The following is a 23,567-nucleotide window of genomic DNA, read 5'->3' as shown; positions in this document are numbered from 1 at the left end:
CACCCCGCACACAGGAAATACCTAAGATTTGTAATAGACAACCAACACTACCAATTCAAAGTCCTCCCATTCGGGGTAACTACAGCACCCACAGTCTTCACCAAGGGCTTTGCAATAGTGGCAGCTCACTTACGAAGACAACATATTCCCATGTTCCCTTAACTGGATGACTGCCTCATAAAAGCCAAGTCACACAGCAGCTGTGTTCAACACACATACAAAATAATCCAGTTGCTTCACAATTTGAGATTCACAGTCAACGTCTCCAAATCCCATCTCCAACCGTCTACAACACAACAATATCTAGGAGCTACAATAAATACTTCTAAAGCTCTAGCATATCCCAACCCTGTCAGAATAAGAACCATGCATGCCCTCATATCAAAATTTCAGCCTCAAAACGCATTACCAGCTCGAGTGTTCATGCAGTTAATCATGATGATGGCCTCTTGCATTCTCATCGTCCCTTACGGAAGACCCCAGAGGCGTCCCTTACAGGAGTATTTGGCACATCAGTGGAACCAGGCTCAAGGTCCGCTAACAGATCTCATGTTGGTGGACTGCCGCAAACATCACTCTCTTCAGTGGTGAAACACTCAAAACCTTTCGAAAGGGCGGCTGTTCCTTCCGCCGGTTCCACAGATAGTGTTAACAGACGCATCGCTCACCGGCTGGGGAGCTCATCTTCAGAATCATACCATTCAGGGCATGTGGCCTTCTCAACAAAAACAACTCCACATAAATTATCGGAAATTGCTGGCAGTCTTCCTAGCGTTAAAATCTTCTCAACTCCATCTAGTAGGCAAAGCTGTCCTGGTCCGTACAGACTACATGACAGCAATGTATTGCATACAAAAAACAGAGGGGGACACACACTATGCAGCTTTCACACCTAGCTCAAAGCATATGGAGGTGGGCCATTCTGCAAAACATATACCTCCTTGCAGAACTCCTCCCAGGAGTACACAATCTGATTGCAGATCTGCTCAGTCGTCAAAGGCCGCAGATCCACGAATGGGAACTTCATCCTTAAGTTCTGCTCCCATTCTTTCAAATGTGGGGCCACCCAGAAATAGACCTGTTCGCCACACACCAAAACGCAAAATGCCCCAGCTTCGCATTCAGGTATCCACACTCACTGTCCAAAGGCATTGCGCTATGGATGAACTGGTCAGGCAAATTTGCTTACGCTTTTCCGCCTCTCCCGCTCATTCCGCTAGTAGTTCGGAAGCTCAAACAGCATTCCCTCACAATGATCCTTGTTGCACCAACATGGGCCCGACAGCCATGGTTCACAACCCTCTAGGAACGATCAATAATTACCATCAAAAGCTGCATCTCTCATCCAAGCTTCTCACTCAGAACCATGGAGAGATGAGGCATCCAGATCAGTCAACTCAACCTTGCGATCTGGTACCTGAAATCTTAGTTTGGCTGCCTCAATCTGAGGTACTGGGTTTTTCTGACCCAAATCTCATTATAGCTAATAGGACCTACACCATGCTTCACATACAACTCGTATGTAGGAGTTCCGATCGGAGGAACCGGACACGAATCCTCTAACCGGGAATCCCTCAAAGTACCACAACTAAACAAATTCCTAAGACTGCTAAAACCAGGCATCTTGCTCACTAGTCTAGCTTCAAACAACAAGGACAATCTGAAATCGATAAGCTCGTGAATACACAAATCCCTTGGCTTTTGGGCCTGCAGGTACCAAATCAAAGCTATCCACTAAAGGATACAAAACAAACTAAGAACTAGGAGACGCTCCTTTCATACTTAACTGAATTGTCGATGGCGTCACCAGAAGGCCCGTCAATCGTCTCGCTCTACAATCGTCTAAGGCTCCAAAACAGGGCGACAGTCAGGGCAGCAGTCCTTCGTAGCCGTCGGGACGTGGGAAACCTCGCAGCAAAGACCTTCGGAACCACGTCGACATACAGGGGTCGCTGAAGTGGCTGGCCAACCTCTGGAATTTTCACACGAAGCTCCTCATGAACCTCTGGCTTGGATCGGTACCGCTGAAGTCGCCCCACGTTGGGCGCCAATTGAGGTACTGGGTTTTTCGGAACCGATACTATTACAATAATCCAGCGGTGTCAGGGCAACACCCAAAGACCCCGGATTTCCCTGTCTTGGCAAACAGAGACTCAGGATACTTCTTGACGTCAAAGACCAAAGTTTATTGGTTGCAACCAGGGACAGAGGTCTACGAAGTACACACGGGTAGTTCGACAGACTGCACCACCTCAATGAACGAAACTCGGTCTTTTATGCCGAAAATTACGCCTCTGGCAACATCACAATTTACATTTGGTGCATACAAACTAACCAATGAACAAGTAGCATTTCAAAAAGTAACGAATGACGACAGTCAAAGTTAATCCCACTTTCCGTTGTCGAGCCCACCAAAACGATTGCACACATGCTTGGTTTCCTGTTCGATCAGGCCGGACAAACCAATCATAAAACCTTCAACCCAGATCGATGAACATGTCGTAAAGGAAAGGCAGAAACAGATGGAAAGGAGATAGAGGAGTGGGAACGGTGTGCCATAAAATCAGGGCACGTCCTGCTCTTTGATCTTTATCAGGCCAGCTGCTGAACAAGGAACTGGCTCAGCGGCATTCGCCCCAGGCGAGAAGTCAGTTCGGCCAGGTCAACCAGAAGTCAACTAAGGCGTACTTGTCAAGGACTCGTTCGGCCACAATCATCGGGCCTATGTTAGGGCAACCACACAAGATGGCTGCCACATACAAAATGGAACCCGAGGGTTCAAACTAAATCCTCAAATGCAGAGTGTTCTCCTATATCGATTCATACGAAAACACTCAAACACGTTACACTCGCCATTTGCGGTCTGTAGAGACCAAAATCGTCCATTTCCGACGATCTTTATAAATCGGGTTTCGGAACTATCGAACCCAATTCGGGATCACGGAACCACAAATCTCCCGCCATACTGCATGAACATCATTAAAGAGGTTAGAACTCCTACCACTAAAGCTTGCTATGCCGTAAAGTGGAAAAGATGTGTTATTTACTGTACAAATCACATCAACCCACTAGATGCTTCCATTCAAAATATCATCTGTTACCTTCTGCATCTACAACAATGTAACCTAGCATATACATCCATTAGACTACATCTCGCTGCAATAGCAGCCTATCTCCAAAACAGACAACACTTGTCTTTGTTTCGGGTACCAGCTATCAAAGCATTTATGTAAGGACTTAAAAGAATAATTCCACCTACAGTTCCACCCTCTCCAGTATGGAACTTAAATGGGGTCCAGACTCATGGGTCCCCCATTTGAACCTCTGCATAAATGCTAAATACAATTTCTCACCTGGAAAGTAGCTTTCCTGGTTGCAATCATCTCTCTCAGAAAAGTCAGTGAATTCCAGGCATTAACTATACAAGAACCATTTCTGCAAATTCATAATAACAAAGTGGTTCTTAGGACTAACCCAAAATTTCTACCTAAAGTCGTGTCTCCTTTCCACCTTAACCAGTCTGTAGAATTACCAGTGTTTTTCTTTCTACCAGACTCAGTAGCAGAACGAGCTCTTCACACGCTAGACGTAAAAAGAGCAATACTATACTACATTGAAAGAACAAAATCCTTTAGAAAGACTAAACTTTTTGTGGCTTTCTCCCCACCTCATACAGGCAATCTTATCACAGAAACAGGGATTGCAAGGTGGATTCTTAAATGCATCCAAATATGGTATGCTAAAGCCAAACACACCTTAACCATACCCCCTTGAGCTCACTCCACACGTAAACTAGGGGCGCCTATGGCATTCATAGGGAACATTCCCCTAGATGACCTCTGCAAAGCAGCATCTTGGTCTACACCACACATGGTCACAAAGCACTATTGTGTAGACCTGCAAAACAACAAGCTAGTGTGGGCCAGGCTGTATTAAGAACACTTTTTCAAACCACTGCAACAGATGCAGGTAGTCACCGCTAAGGAGGTAACTGCTGTATAGTCTATGCACAAGTATATGATCTACAGTTCATATGCCTTGAACGGAAAATGCTACTTACCAGTATGCATCTGTTCTTGGTATGTAGAGCTGTAGATTTGTATCCGTGCACCCGCCTCCCCAGGTACCTCTATCTGATCCAGTACTATCTTACTTAGATACATTACACATAGACGTCCTTTTATATTTCTTACTAACTCCATCATAACCCTCCATGGCAAAAAAATCTGGAGATGGAGTCGATGCCCATGTGCACTATTGTCCTAAGGAGGAGTCACCTACCTCGTGACTACAAAGACTTCTTCCAAGACGAAAACAAAGTGCAAACATCCAAGCCCAACACAGATTGCGATCTATGCACAAGTATACGAATCTACAGCTCTACATACCAAGAACAGATGCATACTGGTAAGTAGCATTTTCCTTACTCTTTTTCTTTTAATCCCATTTCAGCTAGAAAAGGACCGGATGGTGTGATCCTACCTAATGACTACTGTGACTTCTGCCTTGGGGACTCCAGTAATAACAGGAAGAGTGGGCAACCAGAAGAGCTGGTCTCCTGCTCGGACTGCGGGCGCTCTGGTAGGTCCTTCCTCCAGCTCACTACCCCCATGCTTGCTTCTTTCCTGGGTCCATACATATGCCTGATGTCACCCTTAGTCATCATGTGTTATTTGTATGCCTTTCCTTTAAAAGTTCAGTACAATTTCTTTCATGCTATAAAAAGTCTGGCTTATATGTTTCTTCATTGTGTCTTCGAGTCATGAATTGCTAGGTGATTTTGGTAAAAGGTTACATCAATAATGGTAAATTGCCCAAATATTACAGGCATAAATCTGGTGTTTCTGTTTCATAGTTTTTTACGGGCGAACAGGAGTATTTTTATTTATTCGCACAGTTTTATATAGTGCTGGCTAGATGTAGAGGTATCAGAGTGCTTTACATGAGGATCAGCGAGTTGCAGGTTACAAAAATTATATCCGTTACAGGAGCCAAATATAGGCATGAGATTACACAATAATCTAAGTTATTAGCTAGTAGCATAGCCAAGAAACACGTCTATATGGGGGATGGAAGGTAGAGGGGGAACGGTAAACAGGGGAAAGAAATGCAGATAGAGGCAGGCAAACCGGGAGGGGAAAAGAACTTCAGGGGGAACAAATCAGACAAAGCAGTCAAAGTGAAGGACAGACGAAACCATTAAAAACGGTGAAAAACCAATGAAAGCTCAGATGACGACTCTGAATAGGGTTGAAGGATTGGGGGGGGGGAAGATTTATACGGAATAGATAATTTGGTAGTAGAGGTGGGAGCTAGGAGAGAAATGAGTGAATTGTCTCGATACTATTTTATTATTGTAACCTTGAAACTTACACATGCCTATTGTCTTGCTGTTTTATGTATTAAAACCAAGAAAAAATATTTAAAAAAATAATAAATTAAAAAAACAGTGAAAAACAATGACCAATGTCCGAATGGGTAGGTGACGGCCGAGGGGGTGAACCAGAGCGAAACTCCTCTATAGCTACTTAGGACAGCTCCACCGGGCATCGGCCAAGGGTACTCAGGCTCCGCGGTAAGTACAAACAGCTATAGTTTCAGCCCGTGGGGCATCGTCATAGTTCCATCGAAGGCATCGGTCCCGATGTTACTGGGAGACGCCGTCCACCTCGTCCTCCAGCTCTCCCCCAGGTTAGAGGACGCAGGGAGAGATCGCTGGAATAATAAAAGAATATTCAGAAATGCAGATCTGTATATACATATTAACAAATATCTATATTTAATTTACTATAGAGGATACGTGAAAGGTAATGTTGCATTACAGGCCTGTAGACAATCAGAGTGAGCTTCATTATTTAGAAGCCAAAATAAGGTCTAAACCATGATGCCATGAGTGTTTTTTTAAAGAAACCATTGAACAGGATTGCAATACATTTTCTTATAACACCTGCTTGCCATGCATTATTAACTTAACATATGTGAGATGCAGTTTCCCATAACGTTGTAGGCTCCAATTGGTTACAAATTCTCAGTTCACAGGAAACAAATTATATGCTTGAATTGCAGGTTGCCATCAGGAAAATCATTCTAATGTATGACCATATATTTTCTTATTTTATCTCTACTACACATACTTTGATTATAGTTAAATACATTGATTTAGTACGTCTAGAGATCTTCAAGTAGGACAAAGCTTTTTATTACAGATGTGAGTGATAGTTCTACTCAATGCTCACATAAACAGGATATTAGACTCCACATAAATAAGTCATCCTTTTGAATTTTAGGTTTTCCAAACACTGTTAAACGTGCTTGGACACCCTGCTCTGCAATACTTGGATTAATGAATTCACCTTATCTGCATATTATGCACGTGTAATTCTATTGAGTGGTTCTGGTGACATAACAAGCCAAGTGAATTATTTAAAATAAAAAGAAACACACACACATGGTAATCTCTGGTAATAGTACATCTCATTTTATCCTTGGGGAATATTTCACTATTACAGAAAACGCTCTGTTTATGCTTTCATCAGCTAACCTGTGTAAATTATAGTGCATATTTTAAAACTACTGTGATCTGTGCCATACAAAACAGTCAAACATTTAATGCGTGTCTTACATTTGGTGGCCATGGAAGATTTTGGAGGTCTCATTTAAGGCAGCAATTTTTTATGTTCTATGTTTGGCCTTAGCTGAATACATGTACATCTCTTCATAAAATATGTTTTATATTACAGCTGGAAATTAGCAATGCGCCAACCCCAAAAAATACTTCTCCACCAACTTTAGAAATTCCAGTGTAGTTCAGGCTCAAAATAGATGGCAAAACATTGTGTAGTATCAAGGTCTCTGGAATAAGAACTGAAATTATGACCTCCTCACTACACAGTGGTATGATGGTGGTACTTTGTGATTCTTGCCTATTTATTTGTGCTTATTTATTTTGTTTTCTGTTCAATTTACAAACAAAGCACAATTTATAATTGTACATCAGGAACTCTTGGGAATCTTCATTCTTTTCCTGGAACAGTATTGACATTTGACCAGCACACTGTTATATATTTTATTTTAAACGCCTCTATAAAGTACCCTGCATATTAATGAGAGCTGGCTATCTGTTGCACTGTGTGGCTACAGTTAATATGATTTAGGAAATGGATAGACAGGCAGGGTCTGAATTCTAATTTCCATTCATGAAGTGGCTAAATCCTGTACCACAGAATTAGTTAATTGATGCTTAATTTTCCAAAAATGCTGACCTAAAGTGCTACCTTCTTAGCACTTTTGCAAAATTTGGAATGATTACAAATTCGGAGGAAGATGGAATTAAGTACGTTTTCTCAGTTATATTGGCTTACCCTCTGCTCTCGTATGTTGGAGATGTGTGACCCTAGAAGCGAGAGAAAAAATGTGTTTTGAAAGATTGCACAAATTGTAAGTTTTAAATGGCGTCTGAGAATGATTTGTTCAATTGAACGGCACCTCCTCTGCCGTTCAGCAACACATCGAGTGCTACATGTGTTGTGTAACGGATAAAAATGCATGAATGGTACTAGACAACCTGTCCACTGTTATAAAATCTAGTCATTATTTAAAAAAATAATAAAAAACATCCTCATATTAACGTGGATAGAAATATTAAGGAATACATTTAATTTAACTTTCGTAGATTAGAACACTGTTTTCTTAAAGTGATATGACTTAATGCGCAATGTCCCCATAAAAGGTAACTTTTCCTTAAACATGTAAAAGCGAGGAGCACATACAGCTAATACTCACAGACTTTACAAACATTTAATGTTTGTAGCTGTGACTGTCTATATGTGTTTACATTTCTCGATTGTGGTGGTACTGTTGGAGGAAGCTACTCAACTCAATTATACATCACAAGCATTCAAAGGAATATAACAAAGAATGTACCAGTCATGGTGTTTACTGAGACTCCTAAAACTGCTATGACTGGCTACCCTGGAAGATCTTGCTGTTGGTAGATTGTAACTTTTTAGTGGACAATTTTAGCTGCTGTCATGAACTTCTCCCATCTCTGTTGGATATTTTGTGCTTATAAGAAGTACACTTATGTCACCTAAAAAGAGATTTCCAAAATGTAGTTTATTTTCACTCACAATGTGTTAACTCGCATCTAGACGATTGTCAGCTCTTCTGGGTGGAGACGCATTCTCAGTGCAGGATAAGTTTACTTAACCTCTCAGAGCCCATCCCGACCATGCAAAATTCTGATGTGCCTCAACATCTATTTTAGACTTATTACGCTTTATAATTTCCTTAACTGATATGCCTTTAAGTGATAGAACATACTGTAAATATTACATACAAATCCGATTAACATTAGCATTTCAACTTTCTAATGTGTTGTATTACTGTACTTTTTCCCCACTGACAGGTGAAATTTAGAGTTATAATTTATGGGTATCTGAAGGAGTTGCCCAAATATTGCATTATTGTATTTTTAGATCCCTCATATGACAGCCTATGAATTTCTTTCCAATGCCCTGTAATGAATTCACACCCAAAATATTATGCACATTTTGTGCAAATGCCAAAGAGACTTCCAGTCAAAAGGCAGGTCAAAGTTAGGCTCATTAAGAAATTGCTCATATGTACTGAATTGAATTGGGCATGTTCGAATGCCTGAACCAATGAGACTGTGAACAGTACATTTGTAAGTAAACAATTAATTGAACATCGCCAATGAGAAGAAACAACTTGTAAACTCACAAATGTTCTGCAACAATATTTAATCTTTATCCAAAGTGTAAAGAATTATCATATTTAGTGACTTTGCCACAGATTCTGCACGACCATTCCCATGTGTGCTCAATATTTATGTAGCATCTTCTACATTCCACACAGTTTGTATGGAGGATATTTAAAAAAGTGAAGTTCCTACAAGCTCACTTCTACCTTTGTGGACTCCTAAACAACCTTTCTCTATGAACTTTCTGTGGCATCTCTTTTCCATTTCCTAGGGATAAATATCTGTCTATATATGTGACTGCATGAAGCCGATATAGGGACACAGCTGTTGAAAAAAATTGATGTTGATGGTAAAACCTTCTCACCCATTGGCTACCATCCAACTTGGCAGACTTGGTGACAGAATGTGTGACCAGTGTGTTTGCACAATTGCAAGAATGTCTGCAATGTACAGGTACTCTTTTGTTCCACGTCATCAAGAATGAAACAGATGTGGAGCAATAGATAAAAGCTGCTCTCACCACCATTCAAATGCCTTTGAGCCTGCATTAGTATTACATTTGGTAGTTTGCAGCTTTTTATATGCTCGGCCAAGCTTTTCCTTATAGCACCAGTATGTGTTAATGGGTTTAGAAGTTTTAGTGAACTGATCCAAGGAGTTACAAAAATAGGATAACTTCCCTGATATGTTGTGGCTTTCCATGTTCTCTATTTCGCTGAGCTGTCAACCTCACTCCACAGATATGAGGATCCTAAAACACAACACCATTTATCATTGCAGAAAAGTTTCAAATTATTTAGGACCTATTATAAAATGTTGACTGAAGATGGGTTATATAATACTTGCAGAACAACTTTATATTTAACATTTTTATCTTGACGAAAATTGGCTTAATAAAATATATGATGGTCGAAGGGTAGAGCTGGGCATCCAAAAATGTGTGGTATTTGGATAGTTTGTCCACATACAGTGCATTCTTTTAAGTGTATTATTTTAACTGTGTAGTACAACAGTCCTGTTCTTAAACTAATCAATTAATTTTAAAATCCAAAATAATTGTCTTCTTGTTGGATCACATGTAAAGTTCATTTATTGTTGCAATCTGCCTACCGCTGCAAATTTGACAAATGTGCAGCCTGTATGCTTTATCATTATCAGAGCTCAGTGGACATATATAGTAACTCACTAATGTTTTTCATAAGTCATTTTGAGTAAAAGGATTCAACGGTTCCCTTTGGTAGTTAAAATTCTCGTAAAGAGATTGACTCATTTATTAAATTGTAAAAAAAAGAAAATCCATCTTAGATTAGCTCCGGTGCAGTATTTTTGTTGTAACTTTTCCTTAAAAATGCTGATCGGGGTCTTAATTAAATGCATGGAGTGCATGGAGGTACATATAAAAGGATTGCAGGAATATTTGCATCATAGGTTTATTTCAGTTCATTTGTTCTTTCACTTCCTGTACTTGTGGGGAAGCTGTGTAGCTCATTTCGTAGGGGCCTTTAATTTTTCTATTAATTGCTCTTGATCTACTGTCCGAATCAAGGATGAGCCAAAGATTGTTCCCAAATAGAAATAGGTTGATACAGACTCTATAGTGTCCTCTCCATAGTAAGCATTGTAAGCATTGTTTAATTTTAGAACACAGTCATGTTACTTTAATGACATTTATTTATAATGTAACCAACCTCATATCATTATCAAAGCAATTTAGTTTCCTCTAAAAACTGACCTTTGTTAGGTTCAACAGAACAATGTTTCTAGCATACATTAAACAAGTAAACTCTCTGCCTACCAAAGTGAAAGAGAAGGAATGATCAACTCAGTAAAGGGAAATTAGGAGGTGAATTAGTAACACGGCCAAAACACAACCTTGTTTCTTGCCATTGTGTTCATTTGTACATTTAGAGCATTTTCTGCCATTGTTCAGTAGATTTTGCCCCCAGGTGTCATTATGAAAATGTCACTGTCATTGCAAGAAGCCCTCCAGAAAGATATATTCTGTAATTTCTTCTAAAGGATGTTTTGGTCAACCTTGTCAATAGCGATGGTCAGATCTTTATGGTGTTCCCCCTTAGTTCCTCTTCAGTGTGTGCATGCGCCCAGTGGAAACGGTCAGCAATGTCCTTCACCATATGTACATATGCAGTCAAACTTAAAATACTACTGGAGGTGGAAGAGGAATGATGGCTTGGCACCCAATGTTATGGCTATGACTTGGACTCGTTATAAAGAATAAAAACGTTGATAGTCTGTGGCAGCCAGTAACATAAGAGAATAGTGTTCATTTAACAAATACAAACAATACTTTATTTAAAACTTAAAACGTACCAGACATTGTCACATTGGAGCTGTTCATCCGAGGACTCCATTATTGCTAATTGAAGTTTCATAAACCTTTAGGTACAGCCCTTTTAATGGAGAAATGTTCCCCAACCCTAGAATGCTAAAGCAGCAGCAGTAATGTCTTATCTTTTACATTTATTTACTTTTGTTTTCTTTCTTCGTATACTAGTAGATTTTGTTTATATTTTTCTTTTTTTTTTTTAATTGAACAAACAAAAGAACTAAAAAAACAAAAAGGTATAGTATGTTACTGTGGATACTTGAAGCATCTTTCCACAATGGGAAAGGTAAGCGCAATACAGATCACTCAGAAGACCTACATATTGTCAAAAGTTACATTTGCAAACCTCTATAGACAAAAGCTCACTGTCTGCTCCTCTTTTGCATAAACTATTTTTCCACTCAACAAGATTTGTAAAAATGTGTTTTGAATGCGGTCATCTCTCTCCAATCCCTCACTTTACATTTACATATTTTAGTAAAGGTGTCTGGGTTTGAAGAAAACACATTTCACCTACTCTCCTAATACTCACCCTTAGGCCCTTCAGAGTTCAACTTTAAGGGTTTCTTTAACATTGTTTTGCGATTCATGAACTGGATATTGTTTTCTTTTTATTCTGTTCTTCCAATATTTTATGCTGTCTTTTGGGGGACGGTAAAAGGAACACTGTCTTATAAAACTAACTTCTTAAATGCTGTTGGGTTTTCAGGTTGTGTATGTGCGAAGGATCATTAAATGCCCATTTGTTAAAGTTGAAGCCATTCAAATTGTGCATCTTGCTATAAAATATCTTAATGGTATGAAGCCTGCCTAGGGAACCTGAACAATGCTCTTGAAGAGAGGAAAAACAAAAATTAACCCTTTCGCTGCTTTTATCTAATAAGGGTGTGTACTTTGTCTGTGGTATTGTGGTTGTTTTTTTTGTACATACTAAATTGTCAGTGCAAAGAATTGTTAACAATTTGTGTCTGTTGCTTAACCCATGTGCTGATATATTCATCATACATGTCAGCTCAATTGAGAGGAGGAGGCAGGAAGGTGGATGCCCGCATCGCAGAGGACTTGTTTGGTTCGACATCGGAAAGTGACACGTCGACGTTTCAAGGCTTTGACGATGATGAGCTGGAAGAGCCCCTATCGAGCCCTGACAGCTGCTCCCCCATTGCAGACAAACCGGACAGCTGCTAAAAAACAAACTTTTGGGGGCTACTGCCTTTGTAATTATTAGCAGTTCTATTTTTTAGATCCTTTTTTTGAAACTGTGTGTGTTTCCCGAAAGCACAAATCTATACTGCTACTTTGAACATTTTTTGTTTACTTCTGGAAAATCTGAACTGTGGATATTATTTTTTAAAGAAATTTTATTTTAAATGGGCAGAGTTGATTTTCATTTCTTCAGTGTTTCAATATGAATTAAAGAAACCATTGACTGAGAGCCACCTAAAACCGTTTTTTACATAATATTTATATGTTGCATCTGATATGAGAACAAGAAATGGAATCCTACATGATATTGTAAAGTTTCTAGAAAAGCAAAGCAGACGTGGTTTGCTCAGTTCATAACGGAGGAACGTTCTGGTGGTTTCTGCAGCTTCAAAGTTTTACTGGCTGAAGGAATAACAAAATGGCTGCTCTTTGTCTAACATGGTTGGGTTGAAGATGTTGATGACCTTGCACAGTAGAAAACAACTCTCTCCTCTCCAACGTTGTCACAAAAATCTCCTGATCTTCCTCATGGTTTCCACGTCTTCCGTTCATGGAGTTACTTTGTCTTCATTCTCCAAATTTTCATCATAAGGATTGTCAAAAAAACCATGGTTGCAGAAGTGACTGGATCCTTGTAAACAATACTTTTGAAGAAGAAACATAAAGGGAAAATACCTCACCTGTTTTTCTTTTTTCTGTGTATATTTTTAATATCTATATATATTTGTGGGCCACCAGCTGTTTTTCTGTAGTTCCGAAGAGACTCATTTTTTCCGTTTATTTTTACCTACAAAGCACCTCTCAAAATAAACCAAAGCAATACCTGCTGAAGTCTGAAAGACACTGGATATATACGCAAGTTGTTTTCTTGAACCAGGAACGAGGGGAGGAGTTGCTGCAGATAAGGTATGTTCATACAAAGATTATTTTAAATAGTTGTTTTCTGTTTGTTAATTTGATATGCTCTTGTTGTTTTCCTGTTCCATGTAATGAGTTAGTAAGGCAGTTGTAGGTCATGTTTTAATGCACATACACTCCTAAGCTACCTATGTTCAAACCCATATTTCAAACAAACACATTTTTGAGATTGTAAAGTAATGTGTTTCCTGCCCATTGCTTACCACATTTCTGTATGGGGAAATTTCATTTTTGTAGTATGTCTCTATTGTAGGTTCACATGCTTATACAACTGTGTTCCTGAGGAAAGCCCCCAATCTTTTCAGTAGAAACCGTGCAGTGGGAACACAACTCAAATCGCAGAACGATACGATTGATTTGCTTGCGTTTGTCAGACCAGTCGATTGAAAGTTATAACTAGCGTATTGATGATGAAAATTGCAGTGGTGGAATAGCAACATAGTTGTACTTAGGCTACTAAATGAATATGTAGGTCACACAAAAATGTTGACAACCTATACTCTAGGTCAAGTTTTAAAGTCTTCCCAGTACTCAATTGGCTCTTTTTGCTAAATCCAGTAGCATGATCTGTAAGAATCTGATTACAAGCTACTTCATGCTATTAACAGTTATAGTTGTCAGTTTGTAGAGAGAGAGCAGATTTGAAACAGGCTTATGACCTGAAGGTACTCACAATTCTTATTTTGTGGTTCAGCCAATTCATTGCTGCTGTTTGCAAAGCAACAAACCAAACGCACTTCCACAGGTTAGCACGATTTCAGCCATGTATCCCAGAGCCTCGCATACCTGTTGTTGCTCTCTCATGTGGTTTAACCATACTTGGCCCTCTAATAAGATGGATGTTGACCAATGGCAAGTGGTTTATGATTGTTAGGGAACAAGTTCTCATGCAACAACCTTGTTCTTTCTTGAACTGACTAAGCAGACCGCTCCACCAACCAAGAACTAGAATGCACCATCATGCACAGGATTTTGAAAGAAGCAGGTTCAGGGCCCCTGGCAACCTTATGTGGCACTGATACACTCCTAGTAGAATGCGGAGTTCATCTCAGAGGTGTCATGCCTTAAAGGTGATTAGTAGTGCTGGGGTGAGCATAATGAACAATGCCTGGTCAATTTTCCATAAAATGTTATTGTCTTCATATTTTGAATATATTAGATTGAATGTCTTCCCAGTATTCCAGAAAATCACAAAAAATAAGTTACCCTTCTGTTGCAAAAAAGCATAAAAAACACCTCTGGGTTTGTCATTCCCAGATTTCACAAAAATACTCTTGTGGCTCAGGTCTGAGAGTTTTGTCATCTCTTAAGACTGAAGGACCTACTTTAACTTAAAGTAATTGCACGAAGCCAGCGCGGTACAAACCTGCAAATAAATAAATAAATACCTTAGTTTCAATAGGGGTATCTCTATTATATGACAAACTCAGACCCTTGTATGGGGCAGAAGGAGAGTAGTGCAGCAAATTCCTTTCACCCAAGGAGTCCACTTCCTTCCATCTTGGATGCTTTTTTGTGAGAGTGTCTGTTTCACAACGAGTGTCTGTTTCTCTAGTGATGCACATGTCTTCAGTAGCCTTCAGTATGCTGTTACTGAATAAATAAAAGGTAATGGTTTTGCATACCATCTATATTCAACGCAAAAAATGTACTTAACAAAAATACAAATGCCAAATTAATTGTCTTCCCTATGTGCTAATCCAGCGAACTTTCCCTTTGTTTTAAAGTGTTTTCACTTTGAGTAAGCAGTAAGCTTAATTATTTCTTACAGGGTTTCATTCATTCTTTTACCCTAATGAATGCTCATTCAGGTATAAGCTCCTGTTTTGCACATTAGTTGAGATTCCAATGTGGGTGCAAAGTGTGCCTCCCCCACGGTGGTTTGCTTCCAAGATTTTCACAAGGAAGAAGCTGGTGATCATCTTGCAAATAAATTCTGCTCAATGTGATGCCCCCACGAGTGGGGGCAGGGGGAAATGTGCAATTTACATTCACACCCCCTCCTCCACAGTTCAAAACCCGTAATATGGTAGTTGGGCACCTCAGTATTGCAATGCATGGATACACAGTTACTACATCAAATTTGTCAATTTGTAGAGTGGCGAATAGGATGAGGCCTAGTGTATGCGTACGTGTGCGTATAGGGAAGGTGGAGTTATAAAAGATTCATACTTGGCCATTTTCTTCTGGGGCAGCAAACATTCAATCACTGGTCCTGGGTTTCCGTACTTTACAAGTATTTGTTCTTGACTTTATTTGTGAGTTTTGCATAGCCATTGTCGCGATGAAGGATGTAAGGCAATCCAAGCCAACATCCCAGTGTTACAAGTTGATTTGGCTCAAAGGGCTCTCATGAATGCCAGCACAGTCCTCGTTCTTCAGTACTTGTGGAAGTCACTGCACTGATCCATGTGCCTAAACTGAAAAATGTGTTTGTCACATGCGTCAAAACCTTGGAATGATAGTTATTTTCCTGGGCTCTATAAAATATGGGGAATCATGACCCACTTAAGATTTCACCTCTCATGAGTCAGGGCACCTCCCCATACTCAAAATGTTAGTAAAAATTTTAATAAAAGCATATTACATGCTGAACATCTGTATATATTGCTATATTTATTGTAGATATAACCATAGTTATTCTTTATAAGTTGCTCCTTCTGCCCATATTACAGCCCTCATTGGTACATTGAAATTCAAGTATGAAGAGCCATCAGAAGCATGGCATTCATGGGCACTTGTGTTTGGAATTGTCAGAAGGGATATGTGATAACTTGCAGAGCAAAAGTTTGGTGTTATAGCCGATCTTTTTTTCTTTTTCGTATGTCACTAAAATGTAACTTTCATGTACTTTTGTACAGAAACACATTTGACTGTTTGCTTTATAAAAGTATTGTGTTTAAAAAGCGTGGCAAGGTAAAGTGTTATGTCACTATTCCAGAAAGTATGCTAAATACGTTTGGCCTCAAATAATCCATATTAAATCTATGCTCACGTAATCTGTAAAGCATACATATCTGCTAACCCCTAGAGTGGCCCTCCATCTTAAAGACAGGTATGATGTTAAATCAAGACATGCTGAAGCCTTTGGGCATTGTGTGATGCTTGTAATGAAGAATGTGAAATAATATAAAATGGTTAAGAAAATTGTGAAGAGGATCTGGAATTAATCAATTTAGATTTCATTCCTCTTCAAACGTATATACTATAGTTACCCTCACCAGAATATGCATTTAGGACTTGCAGTTTAATATATGCACATGTGTACCTGTAAGGTGACTGATTATAGAACTTTTATCTATTCAGTATTAGATTCCATGTGTTTCAGACACACAGGCTCTCTACGCAGTAAAGATACACCTCAGTTCAGCCCTAATGACTACCATTTTTGGGGAATATGTGTAAAAAAGAGCAATGATTAAGTTATGTGTTGAATGCTTAGAGGGGATGCTTACATTTCTTTGCTGCCACATACAATGATCGTTTTGGTGACGTGGACCCTTGTCCCTATGAAAAGCAAGTCTTCTAATTTGATACATGTCACTAAGTGGCACACATTGTATATTCCATTTCTTCAACTCCTAGAGATGAAAGAACCTCTCTAGTAATATACAAAAGAACACAAATGCCTGAATCGCCACCGTGGGCAAGGAATTATTAAACTGTGTAAACACCAGTAATGTACCTTCAAGCTTTATATTAAAGTTGCGGTTATCTTTTAGATAATCAAGCACTGAGAGCCAACTCTGCCGAGATGGGGAGCCAAGATGGAGGCTGAGTAAGACCTGAATCACTCACCTCCACACCGCTCCAGAGCTCCAAGTGTCCTGCCACCCGAGATGCACCCAGGCATCGTGGATTGGGGTCGTAGCATCTCGCAGTACCGGCTTACTAAAACGCGAAGTCAGATTGAAGAAGCGTGCATGCCGAAAACCTGCTGCTGGCTGGGACAAGGATCGCGCTGGGAGACACTGGCCAGGCTGCTGCTCACTGCGCCTGCCGGCAAGCGTGGAATCGTCAACGTCAGAGACAGGCTCTGGTTGCTACGCAACCGCGACTCCGAAGAGAAGCGTGCACAGTGGCAGCTGCTCGTGAAGGAACTCGACCGAAGAATCTGAATACCTTGCCCGGTCCCACAGCAGCCACCTGATCCGACAAAAGGGACAACACCAAGGCGGAACAGGGGAAGCAGAAACCTGGCGCTAACCCCGGTAAGACTGTGAAAGATCTGGGGGGCAAAATTACTAAACTCCTTCAGGCTAAGGATACAATAATGTCAGACAAGAAGCAACCGGTCATTCCCAAAATATTTGCTAAAAAACATAATGTGGACCGGGGGGCAGGTTCTTCACCGGAATCCTTGGCAAAGTGTGATACAGCGGAAGGCTCGGTGGGTAACAATGTTAATGACTCACATGACTTAAGCGAGCTGAAATCAAAAAAACTGATGTATAAGGATAGCACATCAAACGATGTGGTGTGTGTTTCTTGGGGGGGCAAGTAACTAAACAACAGTCCTGTGGACTACAGATGTGGGGAACACAACCCCAGAAAAGATTGAGGAACAGTCAGAGCACAAGTTGGTCCAAGATATTTTTAACATACCTGTTACAGAGCAAAGATAAATGTACCTCGGAGGGTGAGGAATTTCAAACTGGGCAGCAACGTAAAGTGGTACAGATGGCCCTTCATGATGCCACGGAGCCAGAATATCAGTCTCCGACTCCCACGGGAAACTTTTTCTCAGTAAATGAGGATTCATTCGGCTCTGAATCCTCAGGACTACATAGCTGCAGTAGCGATGCTGAGGAAGTTGATACCTCTGCAAGCAGTCAGCATGAAGGCAAACAAAAAAAAACAAAGAAGGTCTTCCGATAGGAAGTAACCAGCACAGAAGACGGATACCGAGGACGAAACTGATCTCCATTGGGACTATTCCGATGCGCAATCACTGCCAATAGATGGGCATGAAGCTTTGGGTTCACTAAAAGGGGCAGACAAACCGATGGAGTCTGCGCAAGCATCCGAGTCAACACTAGCTACAATCCTACAATCTTTGAGCACTTTCCACAATGAGGTCAAATCTGAGAATCTGGTTCCCCGAGTGGCAGCGAAAAAGCTACAAGGATCTATGCCCAAAATTGGCAAAACGTGTACGGAGATTGCCGAAAGAATGACTATGGTAGAGACCCGAACAGAAATACTGGAAATACTGGAAACCACAGTGGGCTCTCTGAAAACCCAGATTTCATCACAAGAAAAGGCGGTCACCGATATCATGTGGAAGCTTGAAGAGGCAGAAAATCGCCAATGCCGGAACAACCTCTGTATCCTCGGGATCCCAGAAAATAGCAAAGGAAGTGATATCCGGACTTTTATCATCAAGCTGTTTAAAATCGCCTTCCCAGAGCTAAATCAGTGGGATTGGGATAAGGAGATACAACGGGTGCACAGATTCCCACTCTCACTTCCTAAACAGCCTCACACGGAACAAGCCTTTCCCAGAGTCATCCTGATATTCTTTGGCAATTTTTTGTTACGACAGGCAGTCTATGATTTGGCCCGACCAAACAAAAAAAGGAACTGGGATGGGTTCTCCTTCTTCGCAAAGCCAGACTTTGCACATGCCACAGTGGAAAGACGATGGAGACTACGGCAGCTGATCACTCCCTTCCAGAATACAGGGGCTCTTGCCTTCCTACAAAATCCAGCCAAGCTGAAAATAGTGTCACAGGTCCGTACAATGTTTTTCTCCTCAGATACAGGCTGAACAGGCTCTGAAAGATATTATTGCGGGGGTCTCGGGGGTATCTGAAAGAAATAACCAATCTATTCCTTAGGCACCTGCTTGGTGCTTTTCTGTTTTGGTGCTTTCCTTTTTTCTAGCCTTTTTTTTCTTCCCCCCGGTCCTCTTTTCTCCTTTGAAATGTCAAAATAACAAACTGCGGGATTTAGTGGACACCTGAATTGATATAATTCAATAGTTGGACTTGGACATTGTCATGATTTACTTTCCTTATAATGATTTTATAGTCCTTTCCATATCTAATGTATGCTTCTCTCATGGATTTATGCCGGGCATGATTGGTGTACATGGAAGGACGGGAGTGAAGGAGGGGCGTGGAGTGTGGGTGAGGTTGGTTCAGACGCTATCACACAAGCTCAGGATTGAGCTTGGCGGCTTAAAAAGTGGCGGAGAGTGGGGTGGGGGAGGGAAGACCAAGGATAAACACAAACACAAGGTGGGTAACAGTAGGGGGTGGAATGGGGCAAAAGAGTTACAATAGTAAAGAGAGTAGAAAAGAAGAGTAGGTGTCAAGAATATGCTTATAGTAAATGTACGAAGAAGGATCAAGCAACAGGATGGCTAGGCTAAAAATTGTAACAATGAATATATGTGGTCTGAACGACATAAAGAAAAGACAGAAGGTAGCTATGGGATTACAAGCAATGGAGGCTAATATAGTTTGCTTACAGGAGACGCATATAGAGGGGGGGCAACAGTATATATTAAAGACATTAGGGTATCAACTTATAATCGCCTCTACTCAGGGCACTAGAACTAAAGGGGTGGCTATTCTACCGAAAGGGAGGGGCTTCAACGTACAAGATCAATATCTGACAAATATGGAAGATGGACGATTACAGAATGCCAATATAATAACGGGGAAAATAAGATGACTTTACGCACGGTATATGGAAATGTGGGAGACAATCCAAATATCCTTCTTAGTATTACTAATGAATTGGTACACTGGCCTTTACCCCTAATTGGCTGTGGGGACCTTAACTTACATCTACCAAGGGATTGGCCAATGGACCCCACATTTAAATATCAAGGGAGGAAACCTAGGGTCTTTAGGGCACTTGATTTGCTATGCGTATTGCATGGGTTGATTGATAGTTGGCAATTAAATCACCCCGGAGATCATGGATTCACATATTTCTCCCATCCACATTCACAACATGTGCGACTCGATTATATGCTCATCTCTAATTCTTTGAAGGATATTTTCACTGTAAGTAAGCTTCCAAGAGTATTATCATATCATAACCCATTAGAACTAAACATAGTATGCAATAGAAGTAACCCCATAATGAGGACCTGGACGTTTTAAAGGGCCTTTTTAAAAAATAAAAATTTGTGTAAACATATGAGGGATTGGATTACAACGTTCTTAGCCATAAATGTGGGTAGTGCCCCGATTGAGGTAGTCTGGGACGCAATAAAGGCAGGCATCAGAGGAGAAACACTTCAGTTTTCAGTCAGGACCAATCGAGAAGGAAAAGCACAATTAGCTATACTACAACAGAACCAGAGCAAGGCAGAGGCAGACCTAATCAAGGCTACACAAAGCGGGCAGATAACGGACAAACTGGCACGGGTAGCCATTGCTAGAAACCTTGTATCAGAGATCTTTACAGAGAAAGCAATTACTAAAGCCACAATTTATGAGGAAAAATCATATGTGCTTAGTGAACAAGTTGGGCACCAGCTAGCAGTTCATACAAGAGAGGAGATGACAGCTAATACTATAAAGTGCATTAAAGATCTAGATGGTGGGCTGAGAACAGAAGCATCCGAAATAAGGACATGATTTCAGTGGTTCTATCAAGAACTATATAAAGAGACAATCAGAGACCAGGAGAACCTTGAGGAATACCTAGATCAATGCAAGGGCAGCTGTCTGAATGAAGATCAAGATAGCCTAGATAACCCCCCCTCCCCCCCCCCCCCCCCCTGGCTGGGATGAAATTCCGCTTTCCCTGAATTCATTGGCAAATGGCAAAGCAGCAGGGGTGGATGGGATACCAACCGAGTTTTATGGTAGGGTCTCGGATCAGCTTAAAATAGTTATGTTAGAACTATTCAGATCTATATTCCGGGGCGGGAATCCACCTCCTTCTTGGTCAGCCGCGAAAATCATGGTTTTCCTGAAAAAAAAACAAGGACCCCATAGAAATGGGCTCTTACCGCCCCATAACATTGATACATGGGGACTCCAAAATTTACTCTTAACTCCTGGCTGCACGATTAGCGCCAATTATTCATAAAATTGTGTCAACTCGCCAACATGGTTTTATCCCAGGGAGGACAACAACGGATCACGTACAAAGAGTGATTTCATTATTTGATTACACGGAAACAACAGGAGACCCTATTGCACTTATTCTACTTGACGCGGAAAAGGCGTTCAATAGGGTCTCCTGGAAGTTTCTATGGGTAGCTATGATGAGGTGCGGAATTACTAAGATATTCATTAAAGCCACCCAAGGACTAAATGTTGACCCAGGTGCTAGCGTCATGATTAACGGGACCTTGTCAGAGAAATTTACAATTACTAGGGGTGCCCCTGCTCACCTCTCTTATTTGCTGTTTATATTGATGCATTTATCCGTAAACTTGAAAATCACCCCTCAGTGCCTCCTATTCGAGTATTTAACCAGGACACAAAAGTCTTAGCATATGCTGACAATATCGCATTCTCCACCAGCGATCCCAATAAGGCTATGGAGGTGATTGAGGAGGAGGCCCAGAGATTCGGAAGTGTATCAGGATATAAACTCAACTCAGGGAAAACCCAGATTGTCATCAATGGTAAAATCAGGATGAGGGATAACAGGGTAACAGATCATGCAGTATACTTCGGTGTCAATATAAGCGCAAAGGTAGATAACATTGTTAGTATAAACCTCGATCCACTGATCAACCGCACTAGAAAAAAACTGCCCAGACTGGATAATCTGCATCTCGCCATCGGCGGCAGATGCAATGTAATTAAAATGCTTTTTCTGCCCAGGTCTCTGTACTTTTTTCGAGCAATATGTCTGAAGTTTTCTCCCCAGCACTTTAAAACTATAGAGAGTATGTTCTCTAGATTTATTTGGGGTTATAAGGGACCTCGCTGTGCACTTAAATGGATTATGCTCCCTAAAGAAAGAGGGGGACTAGCTATGCCCAACTTTAAGCTATACTATTGGGCGACGGTGGCTAAATATTGTGTGACTCTTATATCCAAAGAACATAGCGATCACCTTATTCCAACACCGCAAGAAATTATCCTGGGGGAAGAGTGTGAGGGGTGCTTGTGACGACATGTCAATGATAACTACTTTAAGAAAGTGAAACTTAAGACCATCTCTAGCATATATAAAGTTTGGAGCAATATATGAAAAATGCTAGGGCTGGGCCGATACTCATGCTATACACCCATTAGCTGCAATGATGATCTGCCAGCGATTTTTCAGGATGGATGTATGACTAGGTGGATAGAGGCAGGTGTCAACCAGCTGGGCTGTTTTTATACACCAAATGGTCTGAAAAGCTTCTCAGAGATGCACTCTGAATACGACATCAGTCATAGGGATTTTTTTAAATACTTGCAGATTAGGGATTTCTTACTGAAGAAAGTGGGGGGACGGGAAAACTTCCAAAATAGCACCACAATAGAAACCCTATGTAGGAAAACCACCCCTAAAATCGGGGAAATCTACGAAACATTAAGTAGAACCTTCCCAGATGACCTGGGCAAACAACTAGCTGATTGGAAGTCTAAATTAAGGGTACATCCATCAATCCCCTAGCATGCGTATGAACTATCACAAACATGTCTTATGTCCATTAAATTGCAAGCACAATTTTATAAAACATTCTTTTCCCTTTACTATACCCCGTATAAAATTGCAAAATGGGCATCAGGAAAGGGAACAACATGTCCGCTCTGCTCACTATATGAAGCGAACATTATCCACATGTTTGCCTCTTGCAATACATTATCTAATCTGATAATTGAAATATCTGACTTCTTATCGGGGATATTTCATGTAAGGATTTCTATCTCAACTGAAGAAATAATGCTAGGAGTAGCTAAAAACCAGCGGCCTATACATATGCAGGGAATGATTTTTGTGGCCATGGCTGTTCTCCGACTCTTTTTCACCCAGATCCAGCGGCGAGGGGTAGGTGCATTGTATCAGCACAGGGATTGCCAAGGCAAATGGTGGATGAGCTAACCTGATGCTTTACCCGCTGGATACTGTTGTTAACTGAACACTACACTGATTAGGTAGTTGCAGCTTAACACAGGTACTTCTACGAAAAAGGATAAACACATAATCAACCCCCCTTTTTCTCTGTTATGAGTTGCACTAGTTTGTACACTTGACAAATACACTAGTGATAACACTTTTTGTAGACAGTCAACACCCTAGATACTTGCTGTATTAGTTCCATAGGTCCTGAAGAATCGTAGGTTAATAGACAAAAGCGAGAAACATGTTGACCGAACAATAGCACCATCTGGAGGACACTCGCCACTGGAAGCATAATATTCCAGCGAGTACCAGACAGACTTGTTTTAATTGGAGCAGTGG

The 23,567-nt window shown here is 40.7% G+C and overlaps 1 protein-coding gene across 13 annotated transcripts in view; it reads left to right on the top strand.

The window, feature by feature from the left end:
• Positions 1-23,567, top strand: part of DPF3 (double PHD fingers 3) — a 414,904-nt gene that overhangs the window by 367,804 nt on the left and 23,533 nt on the right. For 8 of the 13 annotated variants that reach the window (XM_086937071.1, XM_086937070.1, XM_086937067.1 and 5 more), the window contains one exon: positions 4,453-4,581. In XM_086937071.1, coding sequence (XP_086793197.1) covers positions 4,453-4,581 — 129 coding nt within the window. Of the gene's footprint in view, positions 1-4,452; positions 4,582-12,081; positions 13,182-23,567 lie in introns of all 13 variants that reach the window. The other 5 variants (XR_015299878.1, XR_015299876.1, XR_015299877.1 and 2 more) reach the window with 1 other exon arrangement.

Source organism: Lissotriton vulgaris, chromosome 9, assembly GCF_964263255.1.
Source record: "Lissotriton vulgaris chromosome 9, aLisVul1.2, whole genome shotgun sequence".
Lineage (NCBI taxonomy): Eukaryota > Metazoa > Chordata > Amphibia > Caudata > Salamandridae > Lissotriton > Lissotriton vulgaris.
Note: the sequence above shows the minus strand (reverse complement) of the source record. Positions and strands in the feature narration are given on the sequence as shown.